Here is a 22548-nt window from a genome sequence, read left to right on the forward strand (position 1 = left end):
CGGGACCTTCGCCTTTTGTAGGCAAGTGCTCTACCAACTGAGCTACGCAAGCACAACTCACACCCTGTCCTCACAGCTTTACTTCTGCCAGTACCTCGTCTCCTACATTCCAAACATTACAGAAGCTCTCCTGTGAACCTTGCAGAACTAGCACTCCTGAAAGAAAGGCTGTGGCTAAGCCATGTCTCCGCATATCCTTTCTTTCAGGAGTGCCAGTTCTGCAAGGTTTGCAGGAGTGCTTCTGTAAAGTTCGGAATGTAGGAGATGAGGTACGCAGAAGTAAAGCTGTGAGGATGGGGCGTTGAGTTGTGCTTGGGTAGCTCAGTTGGTAGAGCACTTGTCCGCGAAAGGCAAAGGTCCTTAGTTCGAGTCTCGGTCCAGCACATGGTTTTAATCTGCCAGGAAGTTTCATATCAGCGCACACTCTGCTGCAGAGTGAAAATCTCATTCTGGAAACATCCCCCAGGCTGTGGTTAAGCCATGTCTCCGCCATATCCTTTCTTGCAGGAGTGCTAGTTTTGCAAGGTTTGCAGGAGAGCTTCTGTAAAGTTTGGAACGTAGGAGATGAGGTACTGGCAGAAGTAAAGCTGTGAGGACGGGTCATGAATCATGCTTGGGTAGCTCAGTTGGTAGAGCACTTGCCCGCAAAAGGCAAAGGTCCTGAGTTCGAGTCTCAGTCCGGCACATGGTTTTAATCTGCCAGGAAGTTTCATATCGGTGCACACTCTGCTGCAGAGTGAAAATCTCATTCTGCATGACACCTAATGTTTTAAAAAGTCTGTACAAACACACAATTGTAATTTTAGATATAAATGGTACTCTGACACAACCTATAGTCACAAAGAAAGGAGTAAGACAAGGGTGCAGCATTTCACTCACACTTTTTAACATTTATTTAGATGTTGATTTCGGAAATGGAAGGAGATATTTAATAAAGGAATTAAGATTAACAGTAATCCCCCTTGTATTGTCTTTTATATGCAGACAACACTACACAACTGGTGAATAATGAAGATGATCTACAGAGGGGAATACATTTATTAGGTAAGCTCTGTGAGGAGCACCATTTGAGGATATCAGAAAAGAAGACAAAGCCATTGGCTTTCAGAGGGAAACATCCTGTGTGGACAAAAATTGTGATCAACAATAGAGCAATGGAACATGTCAAACATTTTAATTATTTAGGTTGTGATGTCACATGAGTATGATGAAGTAAATAGAGAAGAAATTAGCGAAGTTTGGGGATATCTGCAGAACAATAAACACATGTGTAAAAAATAAAATGAGGAAAGAAACAAGATTTAAATTTTATAAGACAATGGCAGTTCCAATGCTTGTTTATGAAAGTGAATTGTATGTTATACATAAATGTCAAGAAAGTCGCGTAGAAACAGGGGGCATGAGGTTTCCAAGAGCAGTAAAAGGATGCACAAGGGCTGACAGATTTAGAAACCTGGATATTAGGAAAGAACTGAAAATATTTAACATCCTCAACAAAATGCAAGAAAATAGAAGAAATTGGAATGAGCATCTTGAAAGAATGAGTGGAGGAAGATTACCTCTCCAGATTTAAGCCAGTAGGAGAAGAAGTCAGGGAAGACTGAGAAATTGATGAGTACTGCAACAGGCAAAACAAAACAAAAAATGACTAATGCTTGAAGCAAAGATGATAATGATATTTTGAATGTGTATATCACAGTTTAGTTAAAGCTGACTTTCCTTGAGGACCCTCCCAAAACCTTTCATCTGGATCCATCTTCCTTCACACATTGGTAATTACTTATTGATTTCTTGTTCATCATTTTTGTACATAGTTACAAACTGATATTGGACAAATAACGTTTGTGACCTGATGAGATGAGACAATGTGAATTTATGTGTGATGCTTAAGAATTGCTCTTCCAACTAAGCTATCCAAGGATGACTCATGACCCATCCGCACAGCTTCAATTCTGCCAGAAGCTGTGAGGATGGGTCATGAGTCGTGCTTGGATAACGCAGTTGGTAGAGCACTTGCCTGCGAAAGGCAAAGGTCCCAAGTTCGACTCCTGGTCCGGCACACAGTTTGAATCTGCCAGGAAGTTTCATATCACCACACACTCCACTGCAGAGTGAAAATCTCATTCTGTTTGGAACATGTTCTTTCCTAGCATTTGGTAGGTGCATTTTGATATCATTTTCTGCTACTTCTGTAAAGTAGGAGTTAAATTTATTTGCAACTTTCTTTGGGTATGATACACTCCTGGAAATTGAAATAAGAACACCGTGAATTCATTGTCCCAGGAAGGGGAAACTTTATTGACACATTCCTGGGGTCAGATACATCACATGATCACACTGACAGAACCACAGGCACATAGACACAGGCAACAGAGCATGCACAATGTCGGCACAAGTACAGTGTATATCCACCTTTCGCAGCAATGCAGGCTGCTATTCTCCCATGGAGACGATCGTAGAGATGCTGGATGTAGTCCTGTGGAACGGCTTGCCATGCCATTTCCACCTGGCGCCTCAGTTGGACCAGCGTTCGTGCTGGACGTGCAGACCGCGTGAGACGACGCTTCATCCAGTCCCAAACATGCTCAATGGGGGACAGATCCGGAGATCTTGCTGGCCAGGGTAGTTGACTTACACCTTCTAGAGCACGTTGGGTGGCACGGGATACATGCGGACGTGCATTGTCCTGTTGGAACAGCAAGATCCCTTGCCGGTCTAGGAATGGTAGAACGATGGGTTCGATGACGGTTTGGATGTACCGTGCACTATTCAGTGTCCCCTCGACGATCACCAGTGGTGTACGGCCAGTGTAGGAGATCGCTCCCCACACCATGATGCCGGGTGTTGGCCCTGTGTGCCTCGGTCGTATGCAGTCCTGATTGTGGCGCTCACCTGCACGGCGCCAAACACGCATACGACCATCATTGGCACCAAGGCAGAAGCGACTCTCATCGCTGAAGACGACACGTCTCCATTCATCCCTCCATTCACGCCTGTCGCGACACCACTGGAGGCGGGCTGCACCGGTGTTGGGGCGTGAGTGGAAGACGGCCTAACGGTGTGCGGGACCGTAGCCCAGCTTCATGGAGATGGTTGCGAATGGTCCTCGCCGATACCCCAGGAGCAACAGTGTCCATAATTTGCTGGGAAGTGGCGGTGCGGTCCCCTACGGCACTGCGTAGGATCCTACGGTCTTGGCGTGCATCCGTGCGTCGCTGCGGTCCGGTCCCAGGTCGACCGGCACGTGCACCTTCCGCCGACCACTGGCGACAACATCGATGTACTGTGGAGACCTCACGCCCCACATGTTGAGCAATTCGGCGGTACGTCCACCCGGCCTCCCACATGCCCACTATACGCCCTCGCTCAAAGTCCGTCAACTGCACATACGGTTCACGTCCACGCTGTCGCGGCATGCTACCAGTGTTAAAGACTGCGATGGAGCTCTGTATGCCACGGCAAACTGGCTGACACTGACGGCGGCGGTGCACAAATGCTGCGCAGCTAGCGCCATTCGACGGCCAACACCGCGGTTCCTGGTGTGTCCGCTGTGCCGTGCGTGTGATCATTGCTTGTACAGCCCTCTCGCAGTGTCCGGAGCAAGTATGGTGGGTCTGACACACCGGTGTCAATGTGTTCTTTTTTCCATTTCCAGGAGTGTATTTTGGTTGAGTTTTCCAGTGTGTCAATATTGTGGTGTTCTTCACATTGTTTTCCTGTTTCTTCTCTCACTATGTCCCATATAGCATTCATTTTGTTTGGGATACTTTTTACAAAATTCTCATTTGCCAGTTTCTTAGTCATTTCAAAGACTTAGTTTAGGAAATGTTTATATTTCCTAAAAGAAGCATCAAAATCTGGTTTTCCCCTCTTGTTTTGATACATCATATAGTTATCTCTTTTTCTAAAGTGATGCCAGTATGCCTGGCATAAGCCAATTTCTTTTCTTATTTTTCTGTGTTTTCCTCTTTCTTCTGTGGTGGTGGGGAGAAAACACAGTTCAGATTAATAGGAGAAGATGTTACTAAAAGCATCAAACTTTTCATTTGTGCCTGCAATGTTGTAAACTTCTTTCCACTTTTCTCTGTTTAGGAAATAAAGAGAGGAATTTATATCTTGTTCACTGTAGCTCTGAACAACAGCTGATACAGACTGTTTTGAAAGTTAATAATGATTTTTTTGTTGTACAAAATTATTTATGCATTGTGATCCTCTAAGCCTGTATTGAAAGTTTGTGTATTGTACTTACATGGCATGTTTGTAAATATTTGGTCAATGGTTGACACTGATGTTGCTGTTATCCATGTTTCTGCTTATATTTTAGGCTTTAAATTAAAAGTTAAAAGAAGGTTCAAGAGATCAGCTTTTGTTTTGAATCTTTCAGGAAGTTAATATTAAAATCCCCACACATAATAAGATTTTTGCACCTTTTTGTTATAATGTGGGGTATGATTCCAAACTGTTAATATGATAGATACATTGATTGTTGTGGCCCTATACAAGCAAATAATAGCTACATATTCAGCTTCTTTCTCCATGGGTCTCTACAGTTCTATTGAAATAGCTACCTAACAAAATTCTGCAAACTCAACATTTTTAATTTTTCTTCTTCAAGCCAATGTTCTGGTATGCAAAGTGCAGTACCAGAGTTCGGTTAGTCTGTAGTAGAACTTAAAGTTCACTCACTTTATCTGTCAGTGACTGCACATTTTGATGAAACAGTGATAAATTTGCAAATAACTTTGGAATTTAACTAGGTCAAGGGCTAATAAACCTTTATTTCCAACTGGATGGCTGATTTTTCAACTGTTTCAGATTTACACAGTGGCTGTTTTGCAGCCATGTTTAATATTTTAAGAATCTGAGACTTTCGTTAATAGTGCGGTGTTTTATTTGCTGAAACTGCATACTTTTGCCTAAAAAAGTATCTGAGGGTTTCAAAATAACTGTTTCTTCTCTCTTGCCCATGTTATGTTCATCATTTGTTTTTGGCAGAACATACAGGAAGCTGATAGACAGTTTTTAAGTATTTTGTTGATGTGATCACACACACAGTTTTCCTTCATAGTTCAAGTGCATTCCATGATTGATGTAGAGGTTTTGATGCAGCTTACTTATGTCTAGTACTTCACGTTTATCATACTCTAGACACAGTTTCTTTATTTTAATATTTGTCTTCTAGACTTCTTTGTTTACACATGAGTTGTAAAGCACATCATGCCTTTGAGGTACTGTGGTAACAACTGTGTTTCGAGATTGATTCATGTCTAGAAATTTATGTGTTCTGCACACAAACATCTGTTTCCTTTTTAGCTACATTGTTCAATTCCTTTATGCAAATAATAAAGTCACCATCTTGTGTTATTTTCTTTTGAAAATCAGCATCTACAACATGTCTGGTTCCTGCTCCAGGTTTCACTACATCAGTCACTGTTATGTCACGATTTTTTTCTCAGAAAGTATTAGATAGATTTCTGCTGTGGCTGTCTGCTAGTAAAAGTACACTACTCCTTTTTTCTTGATGATCTGTGTTTCTTGTTGACATTATTTCTGTAAGGTTCATTCATTTTCAAATCATGATCTTTTGTAGTACAGTCATTATCACAATCACTTTGCAGAACATAATATTTATTATTATCAGACAATGTAACTGTTTTTTAATATTTTTTGACCTTTATGTGGATAAAACATTACCTTTATGCATCACTTTTATCCACTCGAATCATTTATCACATCTGTCTTGGGCCTCTTCACTTGGTTTTTGTGTGGATCGTAGGCCCCGGTTTTCTTTCCTCAGTGCATCAATGTCTCTTCTTAAGGAATTGATTGTGAGTTGTAGGACTCAAACCCAGAACCAACCCTTTCACAGGCAATGTTCTTACTGACTGAGCTATCTAGGCACGACTCTGGACTTGTTGTCACAGCTTCAATTCTTCCAGTACCTCTCACCTACTTTTCAAACTTTAAAGAAGCTTTTCTACATACTATATGGGAAAAGCACTTCTGGAAGAAAAGACAAAGCAGATAAATGACTTAACCACAGCCAAAGGGATTGTTTCCAGAAGTTTCAAAATAGCTTACAACTCTGGTGTAGACATGAAGACTCATTCTGAAACAATTGCCATGGCTGTGGCAAAGCAATTTTCTCCACAGTATCCTTTCTTATAGGAGTGCTAGTCACACAAGGTATGCCAGAGAACTTCTGTGAAGCTATAAAAGCAGGGCAGATGTACTGACAGAATTGAAGTTGTGAAGACAAGTAATGAATCATGCCTGGATAGCTCAGTCAGTACGAGCATCCCCCACAAAACGCAAGATTCCAGGTTTGAGTCCCAGTTTGAAACACAGTTCTAATCTACCAGGTAATTTTAACTACCTGCACTCTATCCATAGAAGAGCCAATACCAAACTGTGTCTAACTGCAATTCAACCACTCAGTTGCCCCTAATGCTGTTTGCAACACATCAACAATTCCATCTGTATCCCCCCCCCCCTCCCCATCCCCAACCATCTCTTCATTTCTCCCCTCTTAATTATGGTCGACGGGAACTGTTTCTCTAGCCAGAGCTTCATCTCATAATTCCTCTAGTCTAAGCTTTTGCTAGCCCTCTTCCCAATCCTTTGCCCTAATCCTCACTGTTTCTCTCTTTTCCTTTCCCACACCATTCATCTCTGTCTGATCCTTCCAATTTTTTTTGCCACATTACTACATGTGTGTGGTGTTGTATATCAGCAGTAGGCTGCATATATCTGCTGCCAGTCTGAGGTCTCTGCCATGCAGAGTCTTTCCTTTGGCAATTGTGCATTCACACAAGATGATATCACATGTCATGACACTGTGCTGTATTCAAACAGTATGTTTGAACGCTGTTTGTTCCAAGCTCTGTCATAGGGCACCAGTTACAGTTCTGAGCAGCATGTGCACCAGGAAACTAGCAGCTGTACTAGCAAAGAGCAAACACCATCTGCACATCACATGGACAGAAACATACTTCCACTTGCTGGTTACATAAGACTAGGTACAACTGAGTGGTTGAATTGCAGTTAGACACAGTTTGGTATTGGCTCTTTATATGGATAGAGTGCAGTTGGTTAAAATTACCTGGTAGATTAGAACTGCGTTTCAAACTGGTACTCAAACCTGGAATCTTGCCTTTTGTGGGGGATGCTTCCAGCAGGCCAGTTCCAGATTGGGTTCCAATACAGTGCAGTGTATTATCCACTCTGCTTTGCACCACCATTGTGCCTATGCTACTCCACACTCTGTGGTCCCTCATTGGGCATTTCACTTCCCTCCAGCCATATGGGAGGTAGCTTCTTGTCGATCTGTTATCACACCTGTAAACTTTGTGTTTCTTATTTCAGGAGATCACAGATGATCTTTCATTTGCTGTTTTCAAGACAGCCCACTGTGAATTAGTGCAGATAATAAAGTGTCCTGTATTGCGATGTGTGAGTCATCCTTTAACACAGCAAGCAACCACATAAAAAGTGTGGATAGAAAATGTGCATTTGTGTGTGTGTGTGTGTGTGTGTGTGTGTGTGTTTGAGTGTAGGCAAAAAAGTACACTAACTCTAAATCTAGTAATACCTGTAGCCTATTACAGATTTCTGAGCACCACACAACACTTATGGGTGGGTGGTTGCCTGTCTATAGTTTTTGTTGTTGTTGTTGTTGTGGTTGTTAAGCAAATCAGTACCTCTTCACACATTCATAGGAATTAATTGAGGCTATAACAGGTCACTGCACTCAGATTTCTGTGCACAAATTTGTCATATGCCAAACACGATTGATTTATGCCCAAATACAATTCCAGAAGTTAATTGTGGATGGAGAAACAATACATACATGCCATATTGTTTTGTTATAGAGCACCATGATGTCTGACATAATTAACTAATGCACTATAATCTATCAAAAATTAAAATCAGACTCACCAGAAATGCTGCAGGTGGAATAACAATATTTCCTCCTAGCACATTTTCAGTGTAATCCCTTGTTTCTTTCTGGACCATACTGAATTCAACAGATATTTCACCAGAAACAGTCCCCTAAATGTAACAGAATGCATACATTAAGTTATTGAATAAAAAACAATGCTAAAAGTAAATAGGTTCAAAACCTGTAGGGACAAGATGGAGAAGTCTTCTTAATGTCAAAAAGACTCGGTTTTGTTTCTTTACTTCTGTCAGCTATGATTCTTGATATATATATTGCCTATATTGTTATAGAATTTTTTATACATGTATCACAATAAAGGAATTCAGCACTCAAATTTTTATGGATTTGTTGGAAATTTTTGACACCATTACCTACATAGCTATAAATGAAAAACAGGAAAGGAGTGGCATATATAAGGGCATGCAGCACAATGGATAAAATCACATAGAAGCAACAGAAAGCAGTCTGCCAATAGAGTGAATGGATGCCAGTCGGAAATCAGACCACTACGTATGTAGTGCCACATATATCTGTTCTTGGTCCAATATTGTTCACCCATTTATAAACAACACTGACGTTTGTGACAATGCACAGAAAATATGATGCACTGATGGTATGACATTAGTAAATAAAGAAAAAAACTTGGTCACTCTTCAAACATGTCATTTGCTGTACCTAATAGTACAATGTAATGGTCGTAAGTAATGGAATTTTTTTATTTCACAGGCTTTATACATTCAGTTTTCAAATCTTTTTTTATATTGTTAATACACATATTCCTCATGTATGTCTGCATTTTCAGCTATTTTGAATATTTAGTTTATTGTTGACAGTCAAAAAGGTTATATGTGTTTTTGAATGCACAGTGAATGTTTACTTTCGAAAAAGGTGGATCAATGAACTTGCATTAATCTTGGTTGAAAATAGGAATAAAGTGCAGCACTGCATTCTAAATGTTGACTGTGGCACTTGACAAATCTACTATGAGTAAGACAAGAGTTTATGAGTAGTATAAACTTTACAAAAAGGATCAAGAAGATGCCTGAGACAGCAACAGCCCTGGATTCCGTAGCCCATCAAGTACTGAAGACAATGTAGAAACTATATGGGAAATGGTTCTGGAAAATCACCATCAGAGAGGTTGCTGATGAGGCAACATATCTTTTTGCTCATGCCAAGCAAGTTTTTCAGATGTTTTTGGCGTGATAAATGTAGCAGCAAAGCTTGTTCCAAAATTGTTGAATTTCGACCAAAAACAATGTCGTGTAAACATCACTCAGGAATTGCTGAATGAAGTCAACATTGATCTAGAACTAATAAAGAAGGTTATAACAAGTACAAAACATGGGTATATGGCTGTGGCCCAATCATCTCTATGGAAACTGCCTGAAGAGCCGAGTTCGAAAAATATTTGACACATTCCATCACATGTGAAGGTTCTTCTCACTGTACTCTTTGATTCAAATGGGATATTGTATCATCAGTTCCTGCCTTACGGACATATGGTCAATAAGGAATGCTACATGGAAGTTATGCACTATTTGCATCAAGCAGTTCAAAGAAAATGACCAGAATTGTAGCAAAAGCACTTGCAGAAATTGGATCGTGATGCTGCTCCCACTCACACATCAGTGCTTGTTCGTGTTGTTTCTGGCAAAAATGAAGCCATTATGTTGCCTCTACCACTGTATTCACCCCTGCATCTTCTTTCTGTTTCTGATGTTGAACAGACCCATCAGAAGCTATGGTTTTGCCTCTGTTGGTGAGATAAAAACAGAACTGCTGAAGGAGCTGAATAGCAAAATGAAAAGTGAGTTCCAGAAGTGCTTAAAAGATGGAAAAAGTGCTGGCAGAAGTGTAATATATCTGAGGGGAATTGCTGTGAAGGGGACAAAGTTGATGCTGATGAAAAAACAAAGATTCTTTAAGAAAAACAAAAAATCCCATTTCTTTTGGTTCACACCTTGTATAAACAATATCGGCAGTCAGTTAAGCACTGTAATATTTACTATGAAAAAACTCATTCAGTGTTCCAACTTCACCGAAGAGTCAAGCAGTATATTGCTCCCTCCTATGTATATCTCGCGAAGAGACCATGAGGATAAAATCAGAGAGATTAGAGCCCACACAGAGGCATACCGACAATCCTTCTTTCCACGAACAATACGAGACTGGAATAGAAGGGAGAACCAATAGAGGTACTGAAGGTACCCTCCGCCACACACCGTCAGGTGGCTTGCGGAGTATGAATGTAGATGTAGATGTGTGTCACAATTTTTTTGGATCATACTTACAGCATGGAGTAAGATGAAACTCTAGCAGCAGTAATACAAAAATAATTTTTATTTTGCAAAAATGGCTATTAGAAAACAACTGGAATCATACATAAATGCCTTTCAAAATTTAAAAATACTGACATTCTCATTTATATACAGATACAAAACATTACTACATTATGAGAAAAACATGCACATGTTTATTCAACTGACAAGAAATAAAGATCAACTGCAATGTATATCGGTGAGACTTAAAAATCTTCAGAAAGGTATTCAACACACAGATTATGTCTAATAAAGAGATCACAGGGCGTTATGAATGAGGTGATATTTTCAAAGATGATTAAATACTGTTTACAGTGATAAGAGATTTGCTGTGTAAATGATTTTATAAATAAACAAAGTGACATTTTTGTATAGTGTGCCTACCTTAGTGAAAGAGTGAAAACAAGCAAATGAATATGGTACATTATGGCATTAACACCTTAATATGTTGTAATTTTGCTCAAAATTGTTTCCTAACTTTTTAGTTTCTTATGGTGTTGCTGACAGCATTATTCTCAACTGTAAGGTTGGATCCCAATGTCCAACATGCACAATATTTCAGCAAACAATTATGTTGTTATTGCCATGTGTGTTAATGAAGTGACTGCTTATGTGTGAGCACAAGTCATTTGTCTCTGTGCCACTTTTCTCCTGCCTTCTGAAGTCTGCTGTGGGTCTGATGTTCCTCTGATAAAAATTTGTTCCTGAAGAAAATCTTGTTCATAGTTACTTTGACTTTGTGCAACCGTTCAGTAAGTGCAGGCTAAAGGATTCCATTATCCTAGTGAGCTGTGATGACATTTCTATTTTTACCAGAGCTTCTATGCAGAATCCCTGGAACACATCAGCCAGAAATTTGACTTGAAGAGATGTTCACTTTTTCAGGTATGCTCTGATGTTGATGTAATTTATTTTCAATGTGACACACAATGAACAGACAGATTAAATACCCATGTGCAACACACTTTCATCAGTTGTGGGTAACTTCTGTGTGGAACCGCTTGAAGAGAAAGCTCTGGAATCAACCTGTTAGGTACTAAAATGTTTGTGACATTCATTGATGGCAAATTTGTCACAAACCTACATGAAAAGGACATCTTGGTTGAATTACTTGAACACATCCCAAGATCAAGTTCACTACGGATGCTGAAGTGGATAGATGATTACTCATTCTAGCAATTGGCACACTGGGACAAAGCACATACTAGAAAAATAGGCATACTGAATTGTAATTGTGATCTGACAGCTGTAAGCACCTGCCACACAAACACAGAATGTCCAAAAACTGGGTGACATGGCTGGTGGCCTATTCGAGATGGAGAGTTTCACCATGGAACTAGAACATCTGAAATGTTTCCCATAAGAATGATTACACTGAATGATAGATGTGGTGAGCACTATCAGTATGGTTGGAGGAAAAAGAAGAGAAATCTGAGAAGATTATAAGTAATACATTACTATTACATACATCTTGGAATTGTAGAGGAGCCTACTTATAGTAGGTAAAGTCGTAATAAGGAACTCATGTCTGTAAATGTACTATCTGGATGTAAAATATGCTTGAAGACTAGATCAGTTTAAAATCTCCCACATGACAGTACACACATGCTGAAGATAAAGGTTGCTGAACTGTGCACTCTACAGGAGTCTGTGGCATGAGCAATGTTTGAAGGTACTCATTGTCAGTTTCTCTTTTACATGTCAAATGACATACTCAGAAAAGGAAAATTGTGGCACATCCTTGGAGCACCACTGTCAACCACCCTAGTTGCAAACATACCAGTTTCTCATAGCTGTTGTCATACACAGATGAAAATGGCATGTAATGTCGTAATTACAACGGCGGATGACAAAACCGCCTTCTTCTCAATTTGTGTGCATACTGTTAAGTGAGAGATTTGAAAGCAATCCATCCTTCAAACATATTTTATATCCAAATGATACATTTCTGGACACTGGTTCCATTTCAAAACCTTATCTATTAATTCCCCTCTACAATTCACAGAAGGCTCTAATAGGAATTGTGAGACACCCTATGTAATGTGGTGCAGCATTGTCTAAGAAAATCCTAAGAATTTTAAAACAGACACTGAATTAATATTGTTTCCTGACTGTCTACAAAAATACCAGAACTACTTAGTAGTGTCAGTTTAAAACTATGCAAATCTATAAAATGTCAGATATCATGCGAATTCAGTATGATGTTTTTAGGCAGATGATTGAATATCATTACTTATAAATGAAAAGCAGAGTACTGTGTATAGTCTACAGAGGGTGTCAGTGTTGTTGTGTGTGTGAATATGCCTACTTCTGCTAAAAAGTGGGAAGTACTTTAAAGATAATCTGAATGCCGTTTTCTGTTATGTTTTTCTGTGCTCCACAAATCGATCCACTTTAGGTGACTGGTTACCTTTCCATTATTTCACATATTTCTACAGTGCTGACTTATTTTGTTAATTTGTTTTTAGCTTACAGTCCCATAATCAGACTTTGACTAACTATCATTGTCAGAGAAGGTCAAATATTCATGAACAATATGGGGAAAAAAATGTTATCCATCAGGAGTGAGGTATGATGCCAGTTTTGACAGTACTGCAATTAAAAGTGTTGTAGTTAAACTGTAAATAAATTTAAAGGGAACAAACACAGAAAACATTCATACTAAACTGGAAAAACAGTGTTTATACAAAACTTTAAATTAAATTAACACTCCCGATAAAATAACATTAGTATGTGACAAGTGTACTACAAAACAGCTTGAACAGGTATGACATATGGAAGGTGATACAGAAACAGAGTACAAGTTAGAAATGACAGTTGTAACACAGAACATATGGAATACATAGACATTCACAATAACATAAATAAATATCTGCTCCCATGCCCAAAGAGCATTTCAAAGCAGTGTCTGACACAATAAAATTCTTTGTCTCAACCAATAGCAATAACCCTTTCCTTATTGACCACATCTTGAATAGGAAATAAAACACGTGGTGCCCCTGTTAAGCCGAGCAACTCAGCGGAAGGTTGGGTAACCAACCCCAGCGGGAAACTGAATCGGTGAGCAGATAGGAGTTGGAGGACAGTGGAAGGCAATGGGAAACCACCACTGAACTATCCCAAGAAAACCCCATGGCTTCGCTCAGCTCAAAATGTTCTGGAGTTTCAAGTTCCCCGATCAGATCTCCAGGGGGAACCAGGTTGAGAGGAGCTTCACGAAGAGTAAGATGGTGCAAAGAGAAGCACTGCATAGGAACATGGAACGTAAGGTCCATGTATCAAGGAAAACTAGACATAGTGAAAAGAGAAATGGAGAAAAGTAACATCGACGTATTGGGAATAAGTGAAATTAGGTGGACTGGCATGGGAGAATTTGCTTCGGATGGCCATATGGTGTATTATTCTGCGCACAATAACAACAGAAGTAATGGAGTAGCCTTCAGAAGTAATGGAGTAGCCTTCATAGTTAGTGATAAAAGTGAGAAAAGCTGTAATGAGATGCAAATATATAAATGATAGAATGATGTCCATCAGACTTCAAGGTCAGCCCCTCAACATCACAGTAATTCAAGTTTATGCACTAACAACTGATGCTGAAAAGGAAATTATTGACCAGTTCTATGGAGATTTACAAGAATTACTACTGTCAACACCAAAAAAGGATAACGTCTTCATAGTTGGAGATTGGAATGCAAACATGGGAAATGACGCTGTAGAAGATATAACAGGGAAATATGATCTTGGTACAACAAATGAAGCTGGACAGAGACTCCTAGAATTCTGCCAAGAAAATTCATTGATAATTACTAATACACTGTTTCAACTACCAAAACGACGCCTATATACCTGGACTTCGCCAGATGGCCAACACCGGAACCAAATTGATTACATACTTTGTAATCAGAGGTGGAAGAGCGCGGTTCAGTCAGCTACAACAAGACCTGGGGCTGACTGCGGATCAGATCATGAGCTCCTGATTGCAAAATTTAGGCTGAAACTTCAGAATGTAGCAAAAAGTATCCCAACTTGCAGATACGACCTTAACTCTATACCCTCCGACTATGCTGTAGAGGTACAAAACAGATTTAATGTATTACAGCTGGAGGACAAAAGCTTGCAAGAGATGTGGACAGAAGTAGCTAATACTGTCAAGGAGGCCGCAGAGAAACACATTCCAAGAAAAGGAACAGTAAGAAGGCTAGATGGCTATCAGTTGAGGCACTGCAAGTTGCACAAGAACGAAGGAAAGCAAAAATCAAGGGAGAAAGATCAGCTATGTTTGAATTAAATAAAGATTTTCAGAAATTAGCTAGAAGAGATAAAAATATATTCTTTAATGAACAATGCAAGGAAGTTGAAGATAGTAACAGAATGGGGAAGACAAGAGATCTTTATAAGAAAATTAGAGAAATTAAAGGAAAATTCCAGGCAAAAATTGGAATGATAAAAGATAGAAATGGGAAAGATCTGAGTGAAGCAGAGGATGTTAAGGAAAGATGGGCAGAATATGTAGAAGACCTATACAAGAAAGAACTGCATCATGACAGGGCTCCTACTGCTGATGTTAATGTTAATTTAGAACTAGAGCCAGATATTTTGGAGAGCGAAATCCAGTGGGCCCTTGAAAATATGGCTGATAACAAAACTAGTGGACATGATGAAATACCAGCAGAATTGTTTAAAGTCACTGGAAAGGATGCAGTGAAAGTGCTGCACTCAATATGTCAAAAAATATGGATCATGCAGCAATGGCCAGAAGACTGGAAAAGATGAGTATTCATCCCCATTCCAAAGAAGAGAAGCTCTAAAGAATGCTCAGCTTACCGAACAGTCACACTTCTTTCACATGCTAGCAAATTTATGTTGAAAATATTACAAAATAGACTTCACCAATATCTAGATCGAGAGCTACCAGAAGAACAAGCTGGTTTTAGGAAAGGAAGAGGAACTAGAGATCAAATTGCTAACATTCAGTGGATTATTGAAAAAGTGAGAGAATTCCAGAAAGATGTGTACCTATGCTTTATTGACTACGCCAAAGCCTTTGACTGCATCGATCACAGCAAATTATAGAACATACTGAAAAACATGGGTGTACCAGATCACCTCATTCATCTGATACGGAGTTTATACCTTGACCAAGAAGCCACGGTGAGAACTATGTATGGAACAACGAAATGGATAAAGATTCAGAAAGGGGTCCGGCAAGGCTGCATAATGTCACGTACTTATTCAATCTGTATGCAGAACATGTTATGAGGAATGCGAAGCTAGATGAAGGAGAAACAGGAATTAAAATAGCTGGAATAAATGTAAACAACATCAGGTACGCGGATGATACGATCCTGTTGGCAGAAAGTGAAGAAGAATTGAGAACACTCTTACTGAAGGTGAAAGACGAAAGTGAAAAGGCCAGTCTTATGCTGAATGTGAAGAAAACGAAAATTATGGCAACTACACCTACCAATTCGTGGGATATAGCAGGAGAAACCATGGAGGTAGTGACCACATTCAGTTATCCCGGTTCCCAGATCTCTGCTGATGGGGACTGCAGCCATGAAATCCGGAGACGCCTGTTGCTCGGTAGACAGACGATGTCAAACCTTGACAAGGTTATAAGGTCCAGATATATAACACTAGCAACAAAGATCCGTATTGTGAGGGCTATGGTCTTTCCAGTTGTGATGTATGGATGTGAGACCTGGACCATTAGGAAGGCTGAATGGCGAAGAATTGACTCCTTTGAATTGTGGTGTTGGAGGAAACTTCTTAGAGTTCCATGGATTGCAAAGAGAACCAACAGATCAATATTGGAGCAAATTAAACCAGATTTCTCCCTGGAAGGTCTAATGTTAAAAAAAAAGCTGACCTAATTTGGACACACAATGCGAAGGCATGCCTCGCTGGAAAAAACATTAATGCTGGGGAAGATTGAAGGAACTAGAAGAAGAGGACGTCAGAGGACGAGATGGATCAATGGCATCACAGAAGCAATGTGTTCCAAACTGGAAGGTCTACGGGAGAAAGTGCAAGACAAGAAAAAGTGACGTGATTTGGTTCATGGCGTCACGAAGAGTCGGAACCGACTAAACGAATAGAGAGAGAGAGAGAGAGAGAGAGAGAGAGAGAGAGAGAATTTGTTTTGGGTGGTAGGGCTTAATAAAATGATGGAATAATACAGGGTGATTCAAAAAGAATACCACAACTTTAGGAATTTAAAACTCTGCAACGACAAAAGGCAGAGCTAAGCACTATCTGTCAGCGAATTAAGGGAGCTATAAAGTTTCATTTTGTTGTACATTTGTTCGCTTGAGGCGCTGTTGACTAGGCGTCATCATCAGTTGATGCTAAGATGGCGACCGCTCAACAGAAAGCTTTTTGTGTTATTGAGTACGGCAGAAGTGAACCGACGACAGTTGTTCAGCGTGCATTTCGAACGAAGTATGGTGTTAAACCTCCTGATAGGTGGTGTATTAAACGTTGGTATAAACAATTTACAGAGAATGGGTGTTTGTGCAAAGGGAAAAGTTCTGGTCGGCCGAGAATGAGTGATGAAAATGTAGCACGCATCCAGCAAGCATTTGTTCGCAGCCCAGGAAAATCGACTCGCAGAGCTAGCAGAGAGCTGCAAATTCCACAATCAACTGTATGGAGAGTCCTACGAAAAAGGTTAGTTATGAACGTCAACTACCCGAGGCGATGGATCGGCCGCCAGGCAGCCCGTGACTGAGCACTTCATCACTGGCCTCCAAGAAGCCCTGATCTTACCCCCTGCAATTTTTTCTTATGGGGGTATGTTAAGGATATGGTGTTTTGGCCACCTCTCCCAGCCACCATTGATGATTTGAAACAAGAAATAACAGCAGCTATCCAAACTGTTACGCCTGATATGCTACAGAGAGTGTGGAACGAGTTGGAGTATCAGGTTGATATTGCTCGAGTGTCTGGAGGGGGCCATATTGAACATCTCTGAACTTGTTTTTGAGTGAAAAAAAACCTTTTTAAATACTCTTTGTAATGATGTATAACAGAAGGTTATATTATGTTTCTTTCATTAAATACACATTTTTAAAGTTGTGGTATTCTTTTTGAATCACCCTATATATGGTGGTAAAACAGTAATTTGTTGGCTCCTCTGCAAAAGGAGGGCATGGTTCATTTATCCTCCGTTTTTACTGCTTCCTTTCTTACTATATGCAACTAAGATATCATTATTAGGACTGGTACTTAAGATAATTTTGGTGAACATATGAAACATTGTTTCTTAAAACGCTCATTTTACTACTGAATATTTATCAAGAAGTCAAAATGTACCAATCCATCAGAATAGTAAGTGACTGTCATTAAAGATCATTACTCACATTGTTTGTCAACAAGAATTATGAATTCACTGTAGTATGTTATTTGGTAAGATGTTTGTCTTTAATATACTGTGATCCTTTACTGTCCAAGAGGTATGTACAGAAGATTTGTTGCTTGGAGTGAGGTACCAATTATCTCCAAAAGACATTCAGTAGATATGCACTTCAAATATACTCTGTAATCATCATTCATATATGTTCTTCTAGGATAACAGGCTTTAGTAATTTGAATTCCTATGTGACAATATTGTGCTGAAAAAGTCTACACTTCAGAAGAAGTACTAAGTTACTTTTGGTATATAACTGAAATCAGCTTCTGATGCACACATTCATTAACTCAATCACAAATTAGCCTTGATGAATATATTTGCACCCTAAAACATGATATACACTCCTGGAAATTGAAATAAGAACACCGTGAATTCATTGTCCCAGGAAGGGGAAACTTAATTGACACATTCCTGGGGTCAGATACATCACATGATCACACTGACAGAACCACAGGCACATAGACACAGGCAACAGAGCATGCACAATGTCGGCACTAGTACAGTGTATATCCACCTTTCGCAGCAATGCAGGCTGCTATTCTCCCATGGAGACGATCGTAGAGATGCTGGATGTAGTCCTGTGGAACGGCTTGCCATGCCATTTCCACCTGGCGCCTCAGTTGGACCAGCGTTCGTGCTGGACGTGCAGACCGCGTGAAACGACGCTTCATCCAGTCCCAAACATGCTCAATGGGGGACAGATCCGGAGATCTTGCTGGCCAGGGTAGTTGACTTACACCTTCTAGAGCACGTTGGGTGGCACGGGATACATGCGGACGTGCATTGTCCTGTTGGAACAGCAAGTTCCCTTGCCGGTCTAGGAATGGTAGAACAATGGGTTCGATGACGGTTTGGATGTACCGTGCACTATTCAGTGTCCCCTCGACGATCACCAGTGGTGTACGGCCAGTGTAGGAGATCGCTCCCCACACCATGATGCCGGGTGTTGGCCCTGTGTGCCTCGGTCGTATGCAGTCCTGATTGTGGCGCTCACCTGCACGGCGCCAAACACGCATACGACCATCATTGGCACCAAGGCAGAAGCGACTCTCATCGCTGAAGACGACACATCTCCATTCGTTCCTCCATTCACGCCTGTCGCGACACCACTGGAGGCGGGCTGCACGATGTTGGGGCGTGAGCGGAAGATGGCCTAACGGTGTGCGGGACCGTAGCCCAGCTTCATGGAGACGGTTGCGAATGGTCCTCGCCGATACCCCAGGAGCAACAGTGTCCCTAATTTGCTGGGAAGTGGCGGTGTAGTCCCCTATGGCACTGCGTAGGATCCTACGGTCTTGGCGTGCATCCGTGCGACGCTGCGGTCCGGTCCCAGGTCGACGGGCACGTGCACCTTCCGCCGACCACTGGCGACAACATCGATGTACTGTGGAGACCTCACGCCCCACGTGTTGAGCAATTCGGCGGTACGTCCACCCGGCCTCCCGCATGCCCACTATACGCCCTCGCTCAAAGTCCGTCAACTGCACATACGGTTTACGTCCACGCTGTCGCGGCATGCTACCAGTGTTAAAGACTGCGATGGAGCTCCGTATGCCACGGCAAACTGGCAGACACTGACGGCGGTGGTGCACAAATGCTGCGCAGCTAGCGCCATTCGACGGCCAACACCGCGGTTCCTGGTGTGTCCGCTGTGCCGTGCGTGTGATCATTGCTTGTACAGCCCTCTCGCAGTGTCCGGAGCAAGTATGGTGGGTCTGACACACCGGTGTCAATGTGTTCTTTTTTCCATTTCCAGGAGTGTATTTTTTAATTCAAGTTATTAAACCAAATTTATTTGGTGGTGCTTACATTATACCAAAATATTAAGAGTTTTGCATCACACACAACAAATGAAAGTTACATACATTTTTGTATTCTGGCTTTATGAAGTGAAAAAGAACATTTTAATAATACAACATGTACAACGCTATAAATTATTCACTGTAAGTTTTAATAACTAATTTCTGTAAAGTCTGAAACATACCTCTAGAGATGAAATAACTGGCCATTCTTCTGAATGGTCCCATTGACAAATTGGAGATATAAATGGTGTGCCTGCCGATACTGGTAATGGCACAGGTGGATATATTTCTGCTACCTTTGGATCTAGCCCACACAGATACAATCTACAGCAGCGAATGAAAATTAAAAAGCATTTGTCAATAACAATAATGTACTTTACTTTTCTTATGAGCAATACATAATGAATACAGTCACATATTTATCATGATGGCATAAAGAAATTTTTGCAAACCAAAGGTACGGACCTCTGGTTACTCTAGTCATTAGGATCAAAGTTCCATTATGATAATGAGCTAATACTTGAATATGAACGTGCATAACCAATTCAATGCGTGATGTCCTCCCAACTCCACACACAAGGGCTAACATTTGGCATTTAAATTTAGGTTCATAGAAATTAGGTAAAATTTCTTTTGAATACACTGTACATCTAGGCACTTTCTTGTTTCACAATGGGAACTGTACAGAGGAAAAGATATGAACCTTAATTTTTTAAAAGATATCATTATCATTTTTACTTTAAAGTTATCCTTTCCAAATTAGTTCCCTTAAGCAGCTATATATCAGTAGATGTGTCAGTTCCAGTCTTTGATTACACTCCTTGGATATTAGTTAGGCAGTTTCATGTTCTGTGGATCACATGCAACATAAATTGTAACAATATGAAACAAGTAATCTTACATTCAAAACACAAATTATTTTGTATATATGGATGCATGCTAAACATTTATAAGCTAGGTTGTGGTCTTATTATTATTATTATTATTATCACTATTTAGCAGTTCCTACCCACCACCTTTTACACATTACAATAATAGAAATTCATCTACAGAAGGAGTTTTTAGGGAGATACCTTTTCAGTTTGTTTTCAAGTTTTACTTTTCTGTCTGTCAGACATTTCATATCTCTGTGTAAGTGATCAAAAGATTTAGTTGCAGCATTGTGCTCCTCTTTTTGTGCTAAAGGCAACCTAAATGTGAAGTGATGAAACTAATTTTTCCTTGTGGTGTTGCAATTATGTATATCATCATTCATTGTGAACTGCAGAGGATTATTTACAACAAACCTGATGAGCAAATAAATACACTGTGAAGTAGTAGTCAAAATGCTCAAATCCTTAAACAGATGTCAACAAGATGATGGTAGGTTATTCTTACAATTTGTTTTTGAGCAATGATGACTTTCTTTCTTAAAGATGAATTACAGCACAACATTATTCCATATGACATTACTGAATGAAAATATGCAAAATATTTTAACTTACTGATTTGTCTTCAGCCAAGATCTGTAACAATTATAAGTGCAAATGTTGTTGGGCTTAGTTGCCTTAGGTGTTTCAAAATGTGCTTTTTCCAGTTTAAATTCTCATCAGTATGGACACACAAAATTTTGAAGTTTCCACACTAGTTATTATTTCCTCACCATGTGTTACACTCAAGAGTGTTGTAGAAGCTCTAGATGTCATAGAGCTGATTATGTTGCATCTTTTTAAAACTGAGAGTGATGCCATTTTCAGAAAACCAGTCATGAAAATATTGTTTACCCTTTCTTCTGCTGCTGTATATATGGTAGGACTGATTACAATATTAGTGCCACCCGCAAAAAAGAACTGATTCTATCTGTTGCTTATTAGACAGAAGATCGTTTACATATATGAGGGAAAATAGCAGACCTAAGATTGAGCCTTGGGGAACCCCATATATGATTTCCTACTAGTCAAATCAAATCAAATAAGATCAGACCAAATCAAATCAACCATGGGTTGTGAAAGCTTGAAAATTTGTGTGTGTATTTGTGTGGTTTTTATTCTATCAACATACCAGCGCTTTCTCATTTGGTACCAAACGAATTACTGTTTTCCGACATAATGAGCATGGTCTTTGATTTTTTAATACCTTTACTTAACAATTTGGCAAGTTTTTGTGGTGTGCAACTACTGCAGGATCTCTATTTGTTCCTGTCAACAGATTCCTTTTTCCTTTCTCAGGATACCAGCTGGGTATAATAATTAACTGATGGTGTTCCAAGTGCTGCAGTGGGGGCTGTATACATCACAAGATGCAGAAACACCATAGGTATGTTGATTAGTCAGTGTGCTCATGGAATATGCTGTAAAAAATAATAGTTCCACTTTCTGCCACCAGGTGAAATTATGGCTCTGCGTGCAGCGAGAATGTGAAATGTTTCCTGTTTTGACATCAATATGCTATTTTTCACTTGACAAAGTGTGTGGACTTCTTTTGTGAAGTTACTGTAGGAGTAAAGTGTTAAGAGGATTAAAGCTTTCTGTATGAAACACAATTGCTACTGAGAAGACAGACCACGTACTGCTGGTAAATTTGTTTTATCAGCAGGCAGCAACAGTAGTGCTGTATTGTGGGAATATCACTGACCGAAACAGCTGCACAGAGGCCCCATGTTAATGAATGGGCTAAAGAATATGATCGCAAAATTTGAAGAAACGGGTGAATTAGGTGATGCAGCAGAGAGAAGGAGGTGGCCCATTCCCATGGGAGTTGTTGATGAAGTTGCTGTAGCTACAGCTGACCACACAGTACATGCCTTAAATTCTGCAGCCAGTGCTCAAGCTGTGTCATAGCAATTCTCCCTCCCCTGATCAACCTATCAAAACACTTTGCATTAAATTTTACACTGGTATTCCTACAAGATTCAGAATGTGCACCAAATGAAGAACGTTGCTTTTGGCATGCCTCGGAATGGATGACGTACAATTGGGGGAAGATTCTTTGGATAGTTGAGGCACATTTTACACTGCATGGTGCTATGAATGCACAGAACTGTCACTTAGGGGATTCTACTTCATAACATGTTGCCCAGGAAAATCCATTGCA

General features: G+C 40.1%; 1 protein-coding gene across 1 annotated transcript in view; it reads right to left on the minus strand.

Annotated features, from left to right (window-relative positions):
- LOC126191105 (fatty acid synthase-like) overlaps window positions 1-22548 on the minus strand; it is a 394390-nt gene that overhangs the window by 163789 nt on the left and 208053 nt on the right. The window contains exons 14-15 of the mRNA XM_049931844.1: window positions 19659-19800; window positions 7939-8052 (exon numbers count right to left, since the gene is read on the minus strand). Coding sequence (XP_049787801.1) covers window positions 7939-8052; window positions 19659-19800 — 256 coding nt within the window. The remainder of the gene's footprint in view (window positions 1-7938; window positions 8053-19658; window positions 19801-22548) is intronic.

Source organism: Schistocerca cancellata, chromosome 6 (genome assembly GCF_023864275.1).
Source record: "Schistocerca cancellata isolate TAMUIC-IGC-003103 chromosome 6, iqSchCanc2.1, whole genome shotgun sequence".
In the NCBI taxonomy this organism is placed as follows: Eukaryota; Metazoa; Arthropoda; class Insecta; order Orthoptera; family Acrididae; genus Schistocerca; species Schistocerca cancellata.